This window comes from Bubalus kerabau, chromosome 5, assembly GCF_029407905.1.
Source record: "Bubalus kerabau isolate K-KA32 ecotype Philippines breed swamp buffalo chromosome 5, PCC_UOA_SB_1v2, whole genome shotgun sequence".
NCBI classification, from domain to species: domain Eukaryota; kingdom Metazoa; phylum Chordata; class Mammalia; order Artiodactyla; family Bovidae; genus Bubalus; species Bubalus kerabau.
This window is the reverse complement of record NC_073628.1, coordinates 119231872-119254252: the sequence shown is the minus strand read 5'-3', so window position 1 is coordinate 119254252 and position 22381 is coordinate 119231872. Positions and strand designations below refer to the sequence as shown.

The 22381-nt window shown below is 45.3% G+C and overlaps 2 protein-coding genes across 4 annotated transcripts in view; one reads left to right on the top strand and one right to left on the bottom strand.

Moving 5' to 3' along the window:
• Positions 1–17345, top strand: part of NMNAT2 (nicotinamide nucleotide adenylyltransferase 2) — a 220421-nt gene extending 203076 nt beyond the window's left edge. For all 3 annotated transcript variants that reach the window (XM_055582904.1, XM_055582905.1, XM_055582906.1), the window contains 3 exons: positions 10192–10293; positions 10431–10498; positions 13104–17345. In XM_055582904.1, the coding sequence (XP_055438879.1) occupies positions 10192–10293; positions 10431–10498; positions 13104–13206 (273 nt within the window). In that variant the 3' untranslated portion in view covers positions 13207–17345. The remainder of the gene's footprint in view (positions 1–10191; positions 10294–10430; positions 10499–13103) is intronic.
• Positions 17346–20097: 2752 nt separating this feature from the next.
• Positions 20098–22381, bottom strand: part of LAMC2 (laminin subunit gamma 2) — a 67342-nt gene continuing 65058 nt past the window's right edge. The window contains exon 23 of the mRNA XM_055583657.1: positions 20098–21736. Within this exon, the coding sequence (XP_055439632.1) occupies positions 21483–21736 (254 nt within the window). The 3' untranslated portion in view covers positions 20098–21482. The remainder of the gene's footprint in view (positions 21737–22381) is intronic.

The window sequence follows — 22381 nt, the reverse complement described above, 5'->3', positions numbered from 1 at the left end:
GCTGTTATTTATTCATTGGTTTTAAAATATTTATTGAGTACCTGTCATGTCCCAGACACTGTTCTAGGGCTGAAGGAACAAAGAGAACAGAATACGTCAAGTTTCCGACCATGTGCACTTTGCCTTCTATGGGGGAGACAGACAATAAACACTCTTCTTGTTTCTCATGGCTTATCTCAGTTAACCCCCAGAGCCCTCCTGAAAGTGGAGTCCATTTATAGATATGGAAACCAGGGCTCACTTGGACTGGACTTGTCCGAGCATGCATGTGCGTGTGCATGCTCAGTGGTGTCCAACTCTTTGCAACCCCATGGACTGCAGTCCACCAGTTTCCTCTGTCCATGGGATTTCCCAGGCAAGAATACTGGAGTTGGTTGCCATTTCTTCCTCCAAGGGATCTTTCCAATCCCAGGGATCGAACCCTCATTTTCTGCATTGGCAGGCAGATTCCTTACCACTGTACCATCTGGGAAACCAGACTTGTCCAAGACCACTTAGCTATTAACAGCAGAGCAGGACTTTGCATATGTTCAGTTCCCTAGTGCAGGTAAGACAGACAAGTGGGAAGAATGGCATGTAGTTCATAGCAGCCCAGCTTCCCTGGTGGCTCAGACAGTAAAGCGTCTGCCTACAATGCGGGAGACCCGAGTTTGATCCCTGGGTTGGGATGATCCTCTGGAGAAGGAAATGGCAACCCACTCCAGTACTCTTGCCTGGAAAATCCCATGGACAGAGGAGCCTGGTAGGCTGTAGTCCATGGGGTCGCAAAAAGTCAGACATGACTGAGTGACTTCACTTTCACTTTCTTTCAGCAGCTTGAGCTGGGCTTTGAATGATGGGCAGGATTGGATTTAAGTGAGTGCAAAGAGAAGGGCTTTGGAGGTTGAGAGAAGGCTGTCAAAGATCCAGTGGTAGGAATAAGACCTTTTGGGGAGATGGTTCTCGTTGGCTGAAACAGAAGGTTTATCTTGGTCTTTGCCTGGGAGGCTTCTGACTTTTCAGCAAGCAGACAAAATCATTTCAGTTTAATGATTACATGTATTTGCCACTTGAAAATGGTATTTGCATTTCAAATGAGCAAGGGTCAATATTTAACTCAAAGGAATGAACACCTGGAGGTGGAACATCAGGCACCAGAGATGGGCTAATGAGGAAGTTTTTATTTTTTTCTTTTTCTTTCTTTTTGCACTTCGCAGTCCAGCATTCCATAGGCTGGCTCTAATTGGCTGTGTTCTACATTTTTCCAGCCAACCAGGCATGGGCTAACTGCTTCCTACATCCACCAGCTATGGGAAAACAACCAAAGAAAATAAACAGAGGAAGAGCCTGGGGCACTGGCCACTCCAGAAGAAATCCCAGGGCTCCAGGACAAATGGAGCAAAGACAAACATTTGGCTTTTCAGGCTCAGATGGTTTTTATCAGACAGTCCCGCCCCAGCCAGGAAGCCCGATGGACACTTCCACCCCAGGGATTAGGCCCCCACACTGATAAGCCTGATGCCGCGTTTCCAGCCCAGGGAAAGGCAGCTTACCCCCTACCCTGGGAGATAGGGTTCTCGTGTGAAAGGCGCTGTTGCTTTGGTTTTCAGGCTTTTGACTTGAGGCTGGAATCCCTTGCCTTCCCACACCCCCAAGCAGATTGGAAATGGGTGTGGGGTTCCTCTGGGAAATCCCCTGGAAGGGTCATTCGTTTATTTGCACTAAGGAAGCCATTCTGAAAATGCATTCCCGCAGTAGCATCTGCTCAGCCCTCCCTCCAGAGAGAAGCCGGGTGCAGAACAAGGGTGGAGGATTCTTGCCTGAAATGGGAGGAGCATGTTTCAGATGCCCCTCACCTACTTCGTGGCTTCTGCTGGATGCTCTCGCATCTGGTTTAACCTACTCAGAAGCACACAAAATTACATACTTTAGGGGGCGACGTGGAGTAATGAACTGAGGACATGGCTCACCGTAAGCCTGGAGAAAAAAATGAAGATAGATTATATTTTCAAACCAAAAAATTTCAAGTCACTAAACTGCGAGTCTTAAAATGGATCTAGAACTTATTTACAAAACAGAAACAGACCCACAGACTTGGAGAACGAGCTTATGGTTGCCCGGAGTGAGGTGAAGGGAGGAGTGGAAGGATGGAGAGAAGGGACAGTTAGGGAGTTCAGGATAGGCATGTACACGCTGCTATATTTAAAACAGATAAACAACAAAGACCTACTGGAACACATGGAACTCTGCTCAATGTCATGTGGCAGCCTGGATGGCAGGGGCACTTGGAGGGGAATGGACCCATGTTTATGTATGGCTGAGTCCCTTCGCGGTTCACCTGAAAACTACCACAGCATTGTTCATTGTCTATACCCCAATACAACATAAAAAAATTTTTTTAATGGATCTAAATTAGGCATGATGTGGTTAAAAAAAAAAAAAAAAGAGCCTGTAAAGCAGACAAGAGTGGATTCAAATTCACTCACTAGCTGTGCAGCTTGGACTAGTTACTATATCTCACTGAGTCTTGGTTTCCCTGTCTATAAAGTGGGAACTGAAGCACATATCTCAGAAAATGGTTGTTGTAAGGATTAAATGCATTAATAAATAAATCTCCTCGTACTATGCCTGGTGCATACAGGTACCCTGATAAATGTTGCTTCCCCTTCCTGCTGGTAGTCCCTTGTTCATCCCTGATTATTCTCATCTGGAGAACAAGTACAAGTGAGCCCGAGAGATTCAGGTCCTCTCCCTTGAGAATGAAGAACTGTTTGGGGAGATGGTCAGGATTTCAAACTCTGATCTCAGAATGATTCCACAGAGGGTCTTAGCAGTTAGACTTGCCTGGGCAGGTCAATGTAAATTGGATTCTGCTGCTAAAGGAAGTCAAACCCTCTGTTTAAAATCCTCTAATGGTTTCTCTTTGCATTTGGAATGAAATCCCATCTTTATCATGATCTGGTTCTTCTGTACTTGCCCTACGTCTCTGTGCTCCAGTTACACTTGATTTCCTCGTTTGAATAGTCTTTCCCACCTCAGGGTCTTTGCATTAGCTGTGGCCTCACTGGGAATGCTCTTTTCCCAGGTATTCCTATGCCTGGCTCCTTCTTGCCATTTAGGTTTGGGCTTCAAGGTCATTTTGTTTTATATTCAACATTGTACTTAGCTCCACCTGATGTTTTCTTATTTACATATTTATTTGTTTATGATCTCTCCTGACTGTAGGTGAGTTCTGTGGGCACACTAAACTTGTCCATCTTATTGGGCAACACGGAGACAGTGCCCAGTTCACCATATACACTCAATAGAAGTTTTTGAATGAAAGAATGTAAGAGTATCTGGAAACAGCTTGGTTGGAGGAGTTCAGCCTCCACAGTGGGATGTGGCCCAAACTTTTGTCAGTTACCCAGAAGACAATTAGCCACTACAAGATTTTAATAGTAGTACCACTTAATAGTAACCCACCTTATCTTTCAGAGCAACACGGGTGAAATCATTCATCATTTGTTTCATGTCTCCCACTGGATAGTGATTGAGCCAAGAGATGAAGCCATGGGGTGGGCTAGGAAGACCACAGGGCATCTTCCCGGCCAGGTATCCGTGGAACCCAGTAAGGCAAGTCTGGAAATTCTGCCTCCTGAGGGAAGATGGTAATTCCGCATTCCTTCCAAGAGATCTGCTGCCCAAGTTGCCCGGAGTGTTCTCCCTCCCAAGGCCAAGCTGCTTCCTGCCCCAACATGTGTCATATCCTTTCCTCAGATTCCCCATGTGGAGGGGAAGCAGAGTCTGCCCCCTCCCACTTCCTCTCCCCAGCCCTACCCCTGCTGCCCCCAGGGACCCTTTGCCCCGGAAGACGAAAAGATATGATCAAAGCTGAGCCTGTGAGCAGGAAGTTGAAGCAGGATGAATGGCACAGACCCCCACCTCTGAGGCAGGACACAGGCCAGAGCTACCCTGAGAGACCACTGTCTGCTGCGGGTGGGGGAGAAGACTGTACCCCGATCCTGCTCACCGCGGTGTGGCAGAATGAGGTCACAGCAGTCACGTCAGGAGAGGGACTTGCCAATCAGAATGCCTCTGCCCACCCCCCTCCCCTCCCCCAGGCAAGACCAAGACCAGCAGAGACGTCTCTGTGAGGACACAGGAGGTGTTGGGCCACTCGAGCTGGAACAGAAGCTCCATCCCAGGGCTCCATGGGCAGGGAGCGCTTGAGAAACTCTCTGTTTCCTAGGGTCAGATGTCTGCCCTCATCTCTCTAGGGCATAGGGGTGGGGGGATGTCCTCATTTTTGCTGGAGTTCCCAGAGTGCCCATCCCACAGCTATCTCATTTTGACTTCATCCTACACCAAGCCAGGGTATTAGCAGCTTAGGCAGTTGCCTATATTGTTTTGTAAATTTGTGTTTATTTATTTATTTTTGGTTGCACTGGGTCTTCATTGCTGCGCAAGGGCTTTTTCTAGTTGTGGCGAGCGGCGGCTACTCTCGGTTGAGGTGCATGGGGCTTCTCATTGCAGTGGCTTCTCTTGTTGGGGAGCACTGGCTGTAGGGCAAGTGGGGTTCAGTAGTTGCAGCAGGCGGGCTTAAGTAGTTGTGGTACGCGGGCTTAGCCGCCCTGAGGCAGGCGGAATCCTCCTGGACCAGGGATAGAACCCATGTCCCCTACATTGGCAGGTGGCTTCCCATCCACTGTGCTGTGCTGAGTCACTCAGTTGTGTCCAACTCTTTGTGACCCCATGGACTGTAGCCAAGCTCCTCTGTCCATGGGCTTTCCCAGGCAAGAATACTAGAGTGGGTTGCCATTTTCTTCTCCTGACTCAGGAATTGAACCCAGGTCTCCTGCATTGCAGGCAGATTCTTTACCATCTGAGCCACCAGGGAAGCCCAAGAATACTGGAGTGAGTCACCTATCCCTTCTCCAGGGGATCTTTCCAACCCGGAATTGAACTGGGGTCTCCTGCATTGCAGGCGGATTCTTTACCAGCTGAGCTACCAGGGAAGCCCTCCCATCCCCTGCACCACCAGGGAAGTCCCTGTCTATTGTTAAAAGCAACAATAATCCCAAAGTGGGTGTGCCTCGGGAGGATTAGGGAGCTTTGTAAAGACAGAGGCTCTGGTTGATTGTAGACACGGTGTATCAAAATCCCTGGGCCTGTTATCGTTTGTAAAGCTCCCCAAGGTGATTCCACTGACCAATCAGATGAAGTTTGGGAACATTCAGAAGTTAAAATTACCCATGATTTTCATGGAGACCTGAAAGTCTCTCTAGAGTCACTTCCTGGAGTCTCTTAGAGTTCCCATTACTAGGTACACTGGGGCTGCCTTCCACATCCTAAAGTGGGAGAGTATATCAGCTAACTAGCTCCTAGAGAGGACTCTGCAGGAATCCTCTTCCTCAACAGTATATATTGAGCATGTATGATCCTCTTCACCCGGGAACATGGCAATGACTGAAACACAAAATTCCCTACCTTCATGAAGGTTACCTTCATAGGGGAGAGAGAAAGAGGCAAAAGTAAGGTTAAACAAAGAAAATATACAAGGTGTTAGATAGAGACACATGCAATGGGGAAATGAAGACGAGTTAGGATGTGGGGACTGAGAGGGTGTGGGGAGGGTGAGGGTCTCTATGCAAAGGGTTGGAGGTTGAAATAGTGTGGCCAGTGGAAGTTTCTGTGAGAAGGTGGTATTTAAGTGAAGGGTTTTGAGCCAAGGAACCATGTAATTTGACTGATATTTCGGTCTGGCTGTTGGGAATAGACTGGAAAAAGGCAAGAGAAAAATAGACCAGAGCGATCCAAGTGGGAGCTGATGGAGACGGACAATTTCTGTGGCTGCAAACTTGGTGGCTTAAAACTACACACATTTATTTTCTTTCATTTCTGGAAGCCAGAAGTCTGAAATGGGTTTCACTGGGCCAAAGCTAAGTCATAGTCAAGAGCCATAGTCCCTCCTCAGGCCCTCAGGGAGAATCTGTTTCTTTCCTTTTCCGACTTCTTGAGCTGCACTTGTTGCACGCCATGGCCCCTTCTTCCATCTTCAAGGCCAACAGTGTAGCATCCTCTCTGCTCCATCTTCATATCATCTTCTCTCTCTTGAGTTAAATCTCCCTCTCCTTCTTCTTGTAAGGACCCTCGTTATTACATAAGGGCCCACCTAGATCATCCAGGACAATTTCAAGACCCTTAGTTTAATCACATCTTGTAACATTCAGAGATTCCAGGGATTAGGACCTGGGTGTTTGGGGGCCCCATTATTTTAACCCACCAGAAGAGGCTTGAAGGTAGAAGTGATGGAAATGATGAGGAATGAGCAGGTTCTTGGATTTCTTTTGAAGACCAAGTCAACTGAGTTGCTTTATGTACTAAATGTGGGATGTGAGAGAAAGAGAGGAATCATGGATAATACCAAGATTTTGGCCTGAGCAGTTGCAGAAAGAGTTTCCATTTACTGAAATGAAAAAGGAATAGCATTTTGGTGTGTGCGGGATGGCAGTGGAGGGGACTGATTGATGTCAGAGCGTTCAGGGGCTTATGGAATATTACTCTTGAGACACCTCATCCAAGTGGGCCTGTTGAAGAGCCACTGGATATATGAGTCTGAAGTTCAGGAGAGACGTCCATTCTGGAGGTATAAATCTGAGAGCCTTCTGTATGTCTTTCAAACTTTGAAATGGAATGAAATCATTAAAAGTGCAAGCATAGATAGAAAAGAGGTCCAAGGACTGAGCCTGGGGGACTCCAGTCATTCGAGATCAGGGAGATAAGAAGGAACAGCACAGGGACTTCCCTGGTGGTCCAGCAGTTAAGACTCCACATATCCAGTGCACAGGGTGCGGGTCTGATTCCTGGTTGGGGAACTAAGATCCCACATGATGAGCAGCTGGAAGAAAAAAAAAAGAAAAGAAAAGAAGGAACAGTACAGGGAGAAACTCCAAAAGAACAACCAGTGAGGTAGGAGGACACAGGAGAGGGTGGATCCTGGAGGCCACATGAAGACAGGGGTAGGGATGAGAGTGGGGGTGGGCAGGGCAGCCAAGCCTCTGGAGGGAGATGGACACCCATGGGATGAGGGCAACTTCACCAGCTCTAGCACCCGGCACCTCCTATCACCCCAAAACACACACCCACATACACCTTCCAGCATGAAAATCAAGCCCGTGACCTCCAGTCTGGCCAAAGAAGCAGAAAAGGTCTGCAGTCTGGTCCAGACGTCTGCAGAGATGCTCCTGGGATGTGGCAAAGCTGTGTGTCTTGTCTGCTAGACGTGTCTCCTCCGCCACATCTGTTCCCAGGGGGTACGTCTGTCACCTGTTTCTGGAAAAGGAAACCATCGCAATCAGCGAGGCCTCCATCTGCCTGCCACCACTGAGCAGCCTGTGTGGTTACTGATTAGGTGCTCAGGTCATCAGTTTCTGAGTAGAAAGCAGCAGCTGCACTAATGTCACCCAGAGGGCCGTCCCCGCGAGGCCTGACTGCCATTCTGAGCCGTTGTTTTCATGCTTTAAACTAGAAGGCTTACCTTTTTTTAGGTTGTTACATTTTTATTTATTTATCTTAGGCTGTGGTGAGTCTTCATTGTTGCGTGTGGGCTCTTCTCAGTTGCAACAAGCTGGGGCCTACTCTCTAGTCGCGGTATGTGGGTTTCTCATTGTGGTGGCTTCTCCCATTGCAGAACACGGGCTCTAGGGCATGCAGGCTTCAGCAGTTGTGGCACTTGGCTTAGCTGCTCCTCGGCATGTGGGATCTTCCCACACCAGGGATTGAACCGGTGTCCCCTGCATTGGCAGGCAGATCCTTAACCACCATCCTTGGACGACCAGGGAAATTCCTGGAATGCTCACTTTAAATAGACCACTACTTTATACATCACACATGAAACATCCATCAGATTCTCAGAATCAAACTGAATTCAAATCCTGTGTTATACAATTGGCACCAAATATCTCAAAACACCTGCAAAGCAAGGCAGTTGAGGAATCTCCACGTATACCAGCCAGATGGATTCTCTTCTCTAATTTTTCCCTCCCATCCCCTTCTCTTTCCATCCCTTCTCTTTTCTCTCTCTTTCTCTACAGTAATAATTCCCCTGGAGTTTTAATTCAGTACTTAGATCACTGGTTCTTAAACTTGGTTACATATTAAAATTAAAATCTAGGGAGTAAAAAAAAAAAAATACTAATCCTTGGGCCCCATTCCCAGAGATTCTGATTTAATTGATCTTGGGTATGAGCTGGGCTTTGAGGTTTTTTTTAAGCTCCTCACGTGATTCTGATGTTCAGCCAAATTTATCAGCCAGTGTCTTCGATTACCTTCTAAGTAGTGGTGCAGTATTCTAAACGCTATGGCAGGAGGCACTGGATCCACCTCCACTCCCTCCCCTACCCCTCCCTAACGTTCCTGGTTCATAGGACAAAGACTTGGGGCTAGTTTACCTCATCTGAATACCACCAATAGAGGCAGCATGTTGTGTAATGTTCTGTATCTTCCAAATGGCATGATCCAATGGGGGCTCAGACATGGTACATCCACAGATTCCCTCCTGGGGCGCCTTCAGTCAATCTTTAATTGCAGCTCTAGCTCCAGCTATAAGCAAGGGGAGAAGTAGGGTGAAGGTGGCTGCAAATAGCCAAGGGCACACACGTGCACACTGTGCGGGCACACACATGCATAACCAGTGAATCAGGCTTAGGAGGGGAATTCTGCTGATAAAGAAATCCTCTAAAAAACCTCAACAACAAAATTTTGTAAAGCAATTATCCTTCAATTAAAAAATAAATAAATTAAAAAAAAAGAAATCCTCTATAGAGAAGAAGTAGCCATAATGCTCTATAATGTCTGTTTTTGTGGCACTTGGCTGGAGAATTACAAGGAGAAACCTGGTTTCTTTGCCCCAAAGCAGGTCTTGCCCAATAAGCTGCATGCTTAGAAGAAACCTGCCTCTCCCCACTTCTCCCTCCATCTGGGATCCTTAATTGGCAAGATCTAGACAGTAATATGCCCAGACTAGATCCAAGTCTATTAAATGCTACAATTTGCAGGCTCTTTGAAAATAAGAATTGGCACGACTTTCCAGAAAGCAGCTTGGTAATATGTCTCAAGAGCTTGAAATATGTCCAGTTCATATCCTTTCATCCAATTATTCTACTTCCTATCCTAAAGAAATAATCAAGAGATGTGGTAAATGATTTATGTATACAGATCTTCAACAAAGTGCTATTATAACTGCAAAAATCAGAAGTGACTCTATATTTTCTATAATACAAATTTGGCTTACTATGTCATGGTATATGACAGTATAGTCAGGCAATTAAATACACAGACTGGAGAAAACACACTTTCAAATATTTTTAACTGTATGACAGAATGCTCACAATACAATGCTAAATGAAAAATGTATATAGGTATTTAATAAAATGATTAATTTTGCAGTTCAGTCCAGTTGTGGACATACACCCATAGAGAAGAGAACCCTGGATAGAAATACTAAGATGTTAATTTAACAATGGTTAACTGGATTGTGTGGTTGTGATTGATTTTTTTTTCTTTTTCTCACTTTCCCAAGTTTCTATTGTATCTATAATTGGGGGGGTTAATTTTTAAATGAAAAGGTGTCATTTCTCATGATGGCAGCAGGCTTGTATCAGAGGCTGATTTCAGAAGTGACCCCACAGTAATCCTCCCCTGTCACTGCTTGTGAACACACTGGGGCTTTCCAAGCCTTTCCCCTCTTGTCACCACCCTGAGTCCCACAGCAGTTTTGACATAGGTGAGCTCAGAGAGCCTTCCAGCCCCTCTCAGTAAACCAACCAGGGGCTTGGATCTGGTTGCTGAGCAACGGGATCTGTGTCACCCAGGAGGATATTACCAGGTAAGGACCATGTTTTATGCTGCCCTTCAACACTATTGAGCTCAACGGGAGCCTCAGGAATTGAAGAGCTCTTGCCCAGACATGCAGGAGCACATTATTAATTCAGTCTCCAGGTATTTATTAAGTGTGCCAGGTGAAGTTCCCACTCATTCCACGAACACAGTTTCAGGTTGTTACTTGAAGGAGCTGACTATGAGGCTGAGAAGGCTAGTTTGGGACTAAAGCTTAGGGTTCCAACAGGAGGTAGCTCCACCTTGCTAGCTAGTTGCTTAGTAGGGGTTTGGAGTCAAGGTCTCACCAAAGGCTACTTCCTCTCTCTCTCTCCCCTCCTTCGGTTTCTTCAGATGGAGGTGATCGTTGGGGACTTTGGGATCGTGGTGGTCCCCCGGGACGCAGCCGACACAGACCGAATCATGAACCACTCTTCAATACTCCGCAAATACAAAGTGAGTCCTCCAGCTCCCTGCTGGTGTAATAATGTGATGTGGCCCTTCTCTGAGAAGCCTGGGGGCTGGAGGCGTGAGGACACAAAAGGAGTTTAGTGTGAGGGACTGAGAACCTACTCTCTCTGCTCTGTCCACAGAACAACATCATGGTGGTGAAGGATGATATCAACCATCCCATGTCTGTGGTCAGCTCAACCAAGAGCAGGTACGTTTGACAAACGACCAGAGAGACCTTGGTCAAACTGGCTTTCAGGTTCCCATACAGCTCTCCTCAGTCCAGGCTGACTGTTAGATTGGCCGACACCAGCTACCCCAATATGTAGCCTTCTTTTTAGATCTCATTTATTTGTCGCTAGTCCTTGATTTTTAAAAGGGGGGACAGGCTGTTAGTTTTAGGTGACTTGAGAGGGGAAGAAGTTATTTTTAGTTTAGACTCTAGTTTGAGGTGAGGAAGGTCTCCTGGAGAAGGGAATGGCAACCCACTCTGGTACTCTTGCCTTGAGAGTTCCATGGACAGAGGAGCCTGATGGGCTACAGCCCATGGGGTCGCAGGGTCGGACATGACTGAGTGACTGACACTTCCACTTCCACTCTGAGGCACCCACAGAATTAGTAAGGTTTAGGTTAACTGCCATAACAAAAAACCCTAAATAGTTAGACTTTTAAATGAGAAATGTTATTCAATGTTATTCACTGTCAAAAGAGATTGAATCTCTGTTCTCTTCAACATGAAGCCTCCCTCTCTGAGTCCGCGGCTGCTGCAATGGCTTCTCTTCTCAGCCAGTGGGGAAGGGCAAAGAGCTTCGTCCTTTAGAAGACGACCCAAAGTTTCCCCCATCACTTCCCATGCATCCCACTGGCTCAGCATCAGTCACGTGGCCATGCCTAGCCTCCAGACAGGCTGGGAGTAGACTTTGAGGCTTGGCAGCCATATGTCCAGCTAAAACTTGGGAGGGTCTATTACTCAGGATAAGAAAGAGAGACTGGATACTAGGGGCCAGTTAACAGTTTCCACCATAAACTCCAAGTGGAAATATCCAATGGAAGGCTAAGATATGTGGAATACAGAGGTCTGGAAGTATAATAAAACTGAAAGCCATGAGCACCTAAGTGTAAATTAAAGTTTAAGGGTATGGCTGAGTTCACAGGGAGAGTCAGTAACAGCAAAGAAGGCTATGGGAACATTTAAAACATATTAACATTTATTTCAAGGAAGGCTGAGGGATCAATTAGAAGTTTGGGATTAATATATACACAGTACTATATACAGTAGTGTGTATATATTAATATATACAGATTACTATATATTAATATGTAGACACTACTATATATGAAATAGATACCCAACAAAGACCTACTATATAGCACAGGGAACTCTACTCAATATTTTGTAAGAGTCTACAAAGGAAAAGAACCTGAAAAAGAATTATAGCTATATATGTATGACTGAATCACTTTACTGTACACCTGAAGCTAACCCAACATTGTGAATCAACTATACTCCAATTTAAAAAGTAATAAAAAAATAAATAGAAGAAGACTAAGGAGCAGTCAGAGACCACCAGCATTGGTGGCCCTGGAACAAAAGCAGCAGAGGGTACAGAGAGAGAGAACACTGTCATTTGTCATCTGTGTCATATGTTTCAAAGAAATCAAGTGAGCCCAAGGTTTTAAAAGGTCCACTGGACCTCTTCCCTGGAAGGTGATTATGCGGGCCCTTGAAACAGTAGCATCAACTATGAGGTGAGAGCAGAAGTGGCAGTGGCCAACGAGGGAAGAGGGGAAGATTGTGGGTCCAACCATGGCTGTATAATAAAATTACTGTGAAAACTTAAATGGCAACACAAATTTCAGTGTCCCATTCATTCCCACTGAATCAGAATTTCAGGGGGTTGGGTCTCTGGGGAGCTGCTTTCTGGGTGATTCTCGTGAAATTGGGATTGGCATTTGGAAACCACGGATGTAAACCACTTTTTCAAGAAGCCTCCCCATAAACTGTGTGGGGAGACACTTGGGGACCTAGGTTGCTGGAAGGTCAGGACACCGTGTGCATTGCAAAGGCCCTGAGCCAGCCTTCGGGGAGATCTCACAGCGCAAGGCACAGATGCATTTTAGAATCAAGGTGTCCAGAGGAGTGTGTGAATTCTTACAAATGGCTCCTTGGGACCTGACATTCCCAAGACCTCCATGTGCATTGAGAATGGGAAGCAGCCAGGCCAAGACTGGAGCAAAACTGTGCTGAAACTGAAGTGCATGAAGAGAGTCCTGTACATGGTAGTGCTTCCCCTCACCAGGGCTCATGAGAAGAGCCTCATGAAGGAGGGCCGCTTCTTAGCCCTCAGGGCTTCCTTAGGAAGGAAAAGAAGGAATCAATCATGATACTCCTTTTCCTGAGACCTTGGTGTAGAGAAACACAAAGAAATGACATAAGAATAGCTAACACCTTGAAGTGCCTACTGTGTGCTTGGGCTTTTCTAAGTGCTACCTGCATGACATTTAATCATTCTGATAGCTGAGCTCGGCCCCAGGCCCCAGTATTTCCCCTGTTTTACAGAGAAGGAAATGGAAGAATGGATGGGTTTAAACAACTTGCCAGAGGTTCTTCAGTTAGGAAGTGGCACAGTCAGGATGGAGGAGGAATTAGAGGGGAAAGGGGTTTTTTTCTGATAGGAACGCCATGCACTTAGCCTAAGCAAAGACTGGTAATGGGTGTTGGGTAAACCCTTTCCTCAAAAGTGAATGGGCTTGCCAGTCCTCTGGCCTTGCTTTCAGGAAAGCATGCCCGCTGATTAGCGTCTCTTCTCAACCAGGCTGGCTCTGCAGCACGGGGATGGCCACGTCGTGGATTACCTGTCCCAGCCGGTCATCGACTACATTCTCAAGAGCCAGCTGTACATCAACGCCTCGGGCTAGCGGCCACGGGGCGCTGTGCTCCACTCTCCCCTGGTCCTCCGCCAACACACCGGCCCCCCCGCCGCCTCTGTCCATCCCGTTTCTCTCCCGCCTTCGTTCTTCCGTCTCCTCATCTTGACTGTTTTCCCCACCTGCTGACTCAACCCCCCACAGTGTGGGGGAACCTGCAGAGAACACCGCAGCGTACCCCTCCTCCGCAGCCATCTTTGGACCAACTCTCCTCTCGTCTCCGGGTTGGGGGTGGGCGACGGGGTCGGGGTGGGGGAAGCGCGGTCCTTGGAGATGTGCGGGTGCCCGTCTCCCAGCATGCTCTGGGGAGGCGGCTCTGGCCCTCGCCTTCCCAGCATGCCCTTTACCACAAAGGGCTATCTTTTTCCTTTCTTTCTTATCTTTCGTTTCGTTGTTTCGTTTGTTGGTTGTTGTTGTTGTTCACTCCTCATAGAACTTGGATCAAATCCGTGTCCGCGGTTCTTTATGTCTGTCGCCTTGTTGCGTTTCTGCGGCATTCCTTCCCTCTTGACAGGATGCCGCAGCCAGGCCTGGGCTCTCAGAAAGCTGCGCGAGGGCTACGCCCGCTGAACCAGGCCGAGACAACCCCCAGCCACCTGCCCGCTTTCTCCCCGCCTCCGCCCTACACACACACAGCAGTCTGGGGTCAAGACTGAGACGTTCATGTTCTGAAACCTGGGACGCAAGTCTGGGAGTAGTAGGGTTGTTCAGAAGGATTTCAGTCCATTTCATTAGTTTCCGAAGACCTCTCTTTTTTGATGCTCTGGGCTTAACGATCATCTAGAGCCGGTTCCTTCTCATTTCTTGGTGGCATCCATTCAGTTACTTATTTGAGCTGTGACTGATGGCAGAGCGTGGGTGGTTCCCTGTCAGCTCCAACGTTACCAAGGGACCTTCAGATCACCATCAAAGCCTTTGGAGGCCAGACTTAGTCGCATTTCCTACATCTGAAAAGAAACAAATATGCAAGGCCGAGGCCTAAAAATGCAGCCATTTCTGAAATAAAACATGCTAAGAGTTCACTCAAGCTAGAGATCTTTGCTAACGGAAATTATTTATTGCCTGTTCGGCTGGGAAATGTCTCTGTCGTAATGTAAATCCAGGATGACCTAGGAGAAAGTGATTCCCATTTCCCGGTGGGAACTAGGGATTCTCACCCACTCTAGTTTGGTAACAGAGATGGCGCCTGAGGTCAGTTCCTTCTTGAGAAGCAGAGCCTCAGCCTTTTTTGTGGGTTTGGGATTACGACTCATGCTGAACCCAGAAGCCACAATCGTAGCCTGAGGAAGCCTGCCTGGCAGGACCACGATTCTCAGAACAGACATCTGGAGGGATTGTCAAGAGCCACTAAACTCATTCACCCCTTTTGTCCCCAGTTTCCCACCTGCCTCTGGCGCTCTGGAAACAGTTTTGACAGACTCTGTTCTAGTTGTTCAGGTCTCATTCAGGTCCTGCCTGGAGAACCGGAAGGAAATTCCTCTCTTCTGCTCTGTGTCTCTCATCCAGTCTCTTGGCTCTTGGGTTTTTGATTCTTTGAGAAATGGTCCTCAAACTGTAGGATAATTTTTTCGATATCTAGTACCAGCCCTGGCCTGGGAGGTATTGGGTGGGATCTGATGCCAGGAACATCTGTAGCATCCTTCAGTAGCCTCCAGGAAAATAAATTCAACAGAAAAGTAGCATGGTTGCAGGCGGAGGGCTTATCCTCTTGAATTATGGAAATAATCTCCAAAGGACAAAAGTAAGATACTGTTCTTGGCTCTCAGTGTTCAGCTAAGAATCATGGAATCTGAGAAGATCTTTAGAGATTAATTGAGCCAAGGTTTCTTTTAAAAGATGAGGAAGCAGAGATCCACTGGATTAAATGACTGGTCCAAGGACACACAGCAAGTGTAAAGCCTGACAAAAGGCTAATGTTTCCCTGACCATTAGGTCATCACACCACATAATCTCTGCTCCTTTGGTTCCCCATGATACTGACCAGATAAGATGCAGCTTTCAGTCTTTACCTGGCATCTCTCTCTTAACTTATGTCTGTCCCACGTGCTCCCTGTATACAGCCTTGTGTATGCTAGTCCTGGGGGGAGGATGTGATGGTGAGGAAGGCTGTAGCTAGGTTTCCCTCAGAAATGAACTGCTAGAAATGGCAATGGCTTAGAGGAAATCTGAATCCAAGAAAGGATTGCTTTGTGGAAGGCAAAGACCGAGAAAGTGCTCAAGATTGCTCTAGTGCTAGGGAGAGAAAGACAGAAGTACCTTTGTCTAGGCAAGGCATTCAGAAGCCAGGAAATGATACAAAGGAAATGAGGGAGCTGGACTCCCCGGGGAAGCACACATCATCAAGGATATGAAGTTTATGGATAGACTTTATTCTGAAGATCCACGTGGACAGATCCGAGAAAGACCAGCTGTCTTTTGTTTCTTTGGTCCACTCTTTCTTTACTGGGCTCTGTGGTCAAGCCCCATTTCATTCATGACCCATGAGAAGAAACAGGGCTGACTCTCGCGGCATTCAGTGTGGGGGTGGAAAGCACGTTTATAGGGAGAGTGAGATGAGCTAAAGAAAATAACAGGGATAGAAGTAGATTTCTAGGAATGAAATGAGGCAGAGTCTATCTTGGTGAATCGATCGCAAGGATCATGATAAAATAGCTTTGCTTTAATACAAGGAAAAGTGACTCCCCTTTTGGATGGAAGTCCATTTCCTGCCCTGCCCCCTTCTTCACTTGCTACAGGGAGGTCAGATCCCCTCTTTCAATCCAGGGCAGGACACGTGACTGTGACCCAGCCAAGGCCAATACCAGAGAGATGACTCAGAGTTGGAAGTGGTGCCCCCAGGTGCCCACAGGATGACCTCCAGGTCCTGACTTCCAGCCTGAGGTCCTGCTCCTTCCTACAATGACTGACCCAAAGGTTCAGAGATCGTGAGAAAGGCATGGGCTAGAATGACTTGTCTCAAGAGGGGGTCTGGAGCCTCATTTCCTGCCTACCAATAAAAATGTCTCTCCCGCTTGCATGAAAGTGGCTGATATGTAAGAAGAGGCACGCGGGAAACCCTTCGTGTCAATGACTCTCTCCTCAAGGAATGGCCCTCTGAGGGGGTGGTGTCTGTGCTGCTAGTGGGTACCTCATTCACCACCTCCCTCTCCCACCCAGGCAGCCTTTGGGGCCTTCTTGCTTTCATTTTCCTTGAATGTACATGGGAACAGGGGAGGAAAGTCTCTTCCTGAAGTGCCTGAAACCCAGAACTGGAGCTTCTAGAGAAGCTGTTCTTCCTGTCCCGGCTTGGCCAACCTTTCTCCCACATTCCCTAGTCTCCTGCTCCAGCTTCTCAGAAAGAACACAAGAACATGGTCTTCTAATTAAATTGAAAGTGAGACTCCATAATCAAACTACAGCAAGAGGCAGAGAATTCAGGGAGAAATGACTTGTATTTTACTAGCCCAAATCTACTCCCCCAAACAGACAGACAGATACACACAGATACACTCTCCCTTTCTCTCTCTCTCTCCCTCTCAGATTAAGAGAGAGAAGCATGTTATTATATTTTATTCCTCAAAAGAGTAATTCAAAAATAAGTCAGTATATGAAAAGCTCAGGATCTTTTCCAATGTGAAGGCGGGCAGGTGAGAGGGGAAGGATGGGTCCAGGGATGGACACCTTAGGAATAGCATCATGGTAAAGATGATGAATGTGTTCAGTCCATTTTGTTTGGTTTGCACCTTCCTATAGCTGCCCAGTAAATGCGATTTTTCATGTGGTTTCTTTGTTGAGTATGTTTGGAATGTTCTATTAGCCTGTAACAGTCAGTTAGGAATGAGTTACTCTCTTTCCCTCCACCTTCAGTTTAGGCCTGGGGCCCAAACCTCAGCTTGATCCTAGTGGTCTCAAGGATTGGCATGGGAAGGGGGAAGCTTTTTTGAATCACTTTTTTGGTCACTGAATCTGCCATTTTAAGAATAAGATTTGCTTTATGGAAATCAACACATTAATAAATACTACATTGAAGTTGCAACACCATCTCACAGTGCAATATTTTGAGTAAAATTTTGTTGCTAGAATAGTCACAGACAAAAGTTTTATCAGCAAAATGGTTCAACTACGTTAATAAATACGATGATGCTACTAGAGCCTTGTGTCTTGGTCTAGAATCTTCTCTGTGAGTTGCAGAATTAATCACTTTTTTTCACAGTCTTACTTGACGGGAGCCAACAGTTGTTAATGCTCTTAGAGCAGGAGATTTTCTGCTTGGTTTAGCTAATGTCGCATGTGTAATATGAAAGTGTACACAACCACACCCATAAGCAGGGAAGAATAACTAGCAAATTTGTTCAATTGTGCCTAAGTTTTCTCAGTTGTTTTTTTTTTTTTTTTTTTTAAATGAAATCTTCGGTTCTACCTAACCTGCACAGTCTGGTATTGGTTAGCTCTGGATCCTTGAAGAAGTTAGTTCTTTGTGAGTTAAAAATGTATTTGTGAAAATTAAAAACTTAAAAAACTTACTTCTTGACATAAAGGATATCAAGTAAGACAGAAATTGTTAAACTCATAATTGGTTTTGTTTGGCAAAGTAAACAAGCTAAAAATGAATAAGTTAATTGTTCAACCCCGCCGTGACTATTCGATCTTTTTTAATTTTTAATTGTGACAAACGTTATGTATGGGTTTAGGTCTGAATGGTGATTCAGAAGGTAAAATAACAATTCTCCACTCCGCCAGCTCACTTAAGGTTTAGCTACTGGTTTGTCAGATTAGTTGTGTGTGTGTGTGTGTGTGTTTATCATTTTGGTTCTTGGTATCTTTTTTTGTTTAAGGCTGAGATTAGTCAGCTATGTGGGTTTGGTGGCATATCATTGTGGTACTTGATATGACTTATAAATTGATCATTTGTATTTATATTTGCTACTTTAGTCACAAAGCAAAACACTTTTTTCCCTCTGTCCTGAGAGTATGTAATGATGAGCTCTTGTTTAATATTGGGTATAAACATTGGTTTATTTTGCTTACTTACACTAACTTACAAAATATATACTGTATCTATAAGTTAACAGACATGTACATAACACATTTTTTCCCTTATGACCCGTAAGTAAACTTCAGATCTTGGAATTTCCTAAAAAGTTCCATGTAGCCCATAGTATAGAGAAAACAGAGGAAAAAGAGTCTAATCTCTGCTTTCCAGGTGGGAAAACTGAGCCACAGCAAGAATTTACAACATTCCCATGACCATGCGAAACATTAAAAAAAAAAAATGATAAACACATTCCCAGTCCTTGAGACTTGTTCCAAACATTGGACATTACCAAGTATCCATCTTACATTTTGTCCAAGCATACTGAAAAGAAGTCCACATCCTAGGATAAGATCAGAAGTACATTGACTAAGAAGTTACAGTCCATGTGCATTTCATTTCTACCCACTTCTCCAGACAGAAATCCCCATGAGTCAAAATAGATGAAAATATGTGTGATAGCTTACCAAGGGCACAATTAGTTAGATAACTCTCAAAAGCACTATCGAGTTTCCACTACAAATCACAAATACTGATAAGAAAGAGGAAGGAAAGTGTCCTTAACTTGGCAGGGGCAGGTCAAGACTGGTAACAGAGTCTAAGTCCTGGGGAGGCTATTTCTAAGTCACATGCTCCTTCTCTCATCTTAGGGACAAGCTACCACAACCTCAGAAATGAGGGAATTATTTCTGTTCAAAGAGAGTCACATGAGTCACTTTTCCATTTCCCATCTCTACATAGGGATCATCTCCCATGTCAGGGAAGACAGTCTTATGACTCTCTTAACAGTCAATCCCATGAAGGAATCCTTTTATGATTGCAGGCACCCTCAGATCCCCCACCAAGTACCCTGGAATATGTATACTTGACAGAAACAGATAGCCAATCACTAAGATGCATTCTCCCCTTTCATAGTAGAGAACTGTCAGAGAATCAACTTCCTTCCTACCAAGGGACTCTATTTCCCAGACACCTTACAAGTTAGAGGTGGGCATAATAATACTGGGTTCTGGACCATGAAATGTGATAGAAAGTGATGTTCAGCCTTCACCAGGCCTGCCTCACAAAACTTCCATGTATCTCCTTCTTCCATGTCTTTTTTCCTCTCCACCCACTGGAAGGGAGATTCTGCCTAAGGCAACGTTAGAAGTCATGTTATAAATGGCAGGGCCTCTGAAATGAATATGTGGAGGGCTACTCTGCCAACTGTCCATCCAGTATGTGATGAGAACGAGAAAAAAAGTCAATCATGAGTGAATTTTGCATATTTTTAGGTCTGTGTGATATTGTAGTTAATTGAACCCAATTTGTAAGATATGTGATTGAGTATGCCAAGACAGGATTAAAAATGCACTTTCAGAGAAGGCAAAGCATAGTGATTAGATCTGTCAGAATTTGGGGGGGGGGGGTCAGTGTAGGCAGAAGCAGAATTCTGTCCTCAGTCACTTGGGTAGATGGCCAATTCAGGATCTCCATTTATTAAATTTTAGTTTATTAAAAAGCATGACAATGTACCACAAATGATTGATTTTTGCCTTTATTTTTTTATAGTTGATGAAAAAAAAAGCCAAAACGTTAATTATCACCCTCACCCTGCTCAGGTTGTTCCAGAAATAAATCCTTCTTTATGCTTAGGAGACAGAACCAGTTAAATTTCATAACGTGCTTGCCTGGTTGGAAAGGGCAAACAAGACGCTCAGAAAAAAGAATTAAAGATGCTCATTCTGGAGGCTCACATCTCTTTCTGAAGCATTTTTTGTTTCCACTGCTTTGGTACCTACACCTTAAGCTTAGAGTTTAACAAATTAGAAACTGACCATAGGCATCTACGAATTGTTCTTTATTTAAAAAAAAAAAAAAACAGGTCCATGAAAAGCCAAGGAAATACAGAGGTGAGGCAGTACCAAAGTCTACTGAGTCAAGGCTAGAAGGGCCTCTGATTTTTCCAGAAATTCCCACTGGTGTTATGACTCAACAATCTGTTGCAATCAGTTGTAGAAAGGGGCAGAGCAACAGCTGAAATGCAAGAAAGGGTGCACAATCCAGAGTCATTTCAGCTATTTACCAAAATTCAAGTGCCCTATGGGAATGTCTTGCAACATATGTTCCATTGAAAAATGAGGTTGCAAACCAAGGGGTTATTGCAATGACTTGTGAGGAACAGGGTTTGTAAGTTTAATTTTTTTTTAAGGTTTGTCTTCCTTACTATTCAGTCAACTCCATGAGGACAGAGACTATGTCACCAGTGTACCCCAGCCCCTGGCACACAATTGGTACTCAATAAATATACGTTGTAAGGATGGATGGATGGATGGATGGATGGAAGAATGGAAGGATGGATGCTACCCAGTTCAAGTATGAGTAGGAACATTGTTATCGAAAGAGAGAGTGAGAACAAAACCCACAGGGGCATATAATTTTTAGTGTTTGAAAATGGCATTGAATTAGGACTAATACCTCTTCTTAGATAATTGCACCTCCTTCAGAGCCCAAGCTACATTTTTCTATCACTTTGAAACTTGAAAGGAAATACTTTCCCAATGTTTGCTTCGCTGCTAAGAAATGCTTTAATAAAAACATTGTCTCTAAGGTACCTGGCATCATCAAGGGAAAGGTGGTCAATTCCAGGCCCAGAAGAACTCAAAGGTAGCAGGATACCAATGCTCCAAACATGCCAGGCTTACGGTTCGTCACTTCCTCCAGTTTGAAAGTGGAGTACATGTCATGGATCGGGCAGTAAGTGGGAGGAACTCTGATCAAGAACACATTGAACGCTATGAGGCAACAGTATTTTACTGACCACAGAATGACTTCAATTCACTCTCTGTTCTGACATTAGGAAGAATTTTATGCGTGGGCAAAGTCAAAAAAAAATTTCCTTTGGTCAAATTTACTCAAAGAATAAGCCGCCTACGACATGGCAACACTTGTTCATACTCCAGGAGTTGGTTTATGACTATCTGCCAGTGCAGTTTGTCCTTCCATCTGGTCTACCCTTTGGGTGTCCAGGCCCTTGATGAGTCTCATACTCAGTGCTATTTGCCTCATTGCCCCACATCAGGAAGCAAAGAGCATCACACTGGTGCAATAAGACACTGATCTTGGCCAAGGTCTCCGGGTGGGGCCAGGTTCAGTTGAGCTGAGAATGCCCATCAACACGTTCAAAATTCCCCATCCCACCCCACCCACATGAGATGGCTTCTGAGCCTGAGGTCTCCATCCTAAGAACCCCAGTTGGGAAATCTTGAAGGCAGCTTCAGTGTTGCTCAAGAGCCTGGGTATTGTAGCAGCCTGGGGGCAGGTTGTCCTGAATGTTCTCCAGGTTCTTCACATCAGCCAGAATGCCATCTATGCTTGTCTCCAGTGAGCTGAGGTGGCCCCTCTGCCAACGCACTCTCTCCTCCAGCTCTGACATCAGTGGCCGCAGCTGGCTGTTGATCTGGGTCTTGGCTCGAAAAAGCTTCTGCTCCAGTAAGATCAGCCCCTCTTCATCTACACTGCCAGGTTGGTCTATTTTTAGAGGACAAGAAAGGAGTTAACAGAGGAAAAAGTTGTGATTGAATCCCCTTGGACACATGCAGGCCCTTCTGTAACTTTAACTTCTGTTTTTATCTGCTCAGAGTCAATAGTATGCCATTCTTTTAAAAAGGCTTATTTTAAATTAGAAATAATCTAGAAAAAATTTTGAGTGCACAAGCCTTGTTACTAGGTTTTGAAAAGCCCAGTTTAAGCATCTGGGCTCTTTAGTTAAGCAAGATGAAACTTGGGCTTCGGTTTTCACAATAGAGTCAACAGCTTCTGCTCTGAAAAGATGAAGGCTGAAGGTCACAGGGACTGAACACTGTCCAAGGTGTCTGCCCAAACACAGCTCATCCCGTTAGGATCAGAATCAACTCCAAATTCTGCTCTCTGAATCACCCTTAGGAAATTTCTTGCTGTTTTCTATTAGAAGACCTTTAGAAACTGGCTGGGTTTCAGGGCTTAGGGAGGCCAAGGTAGGCTTTGCTATTTAAGGGATGCATTCCAGCTGTATGAAATGATGGAAGACTTCATTCTGGCCTGGAACAGTGGGGATCTGGCTAGACATTAGTTTATTTCCAATATGAAATGTGGTCACATTTGTTCAGGTATGCTTTACTCATAAACGATCTGACA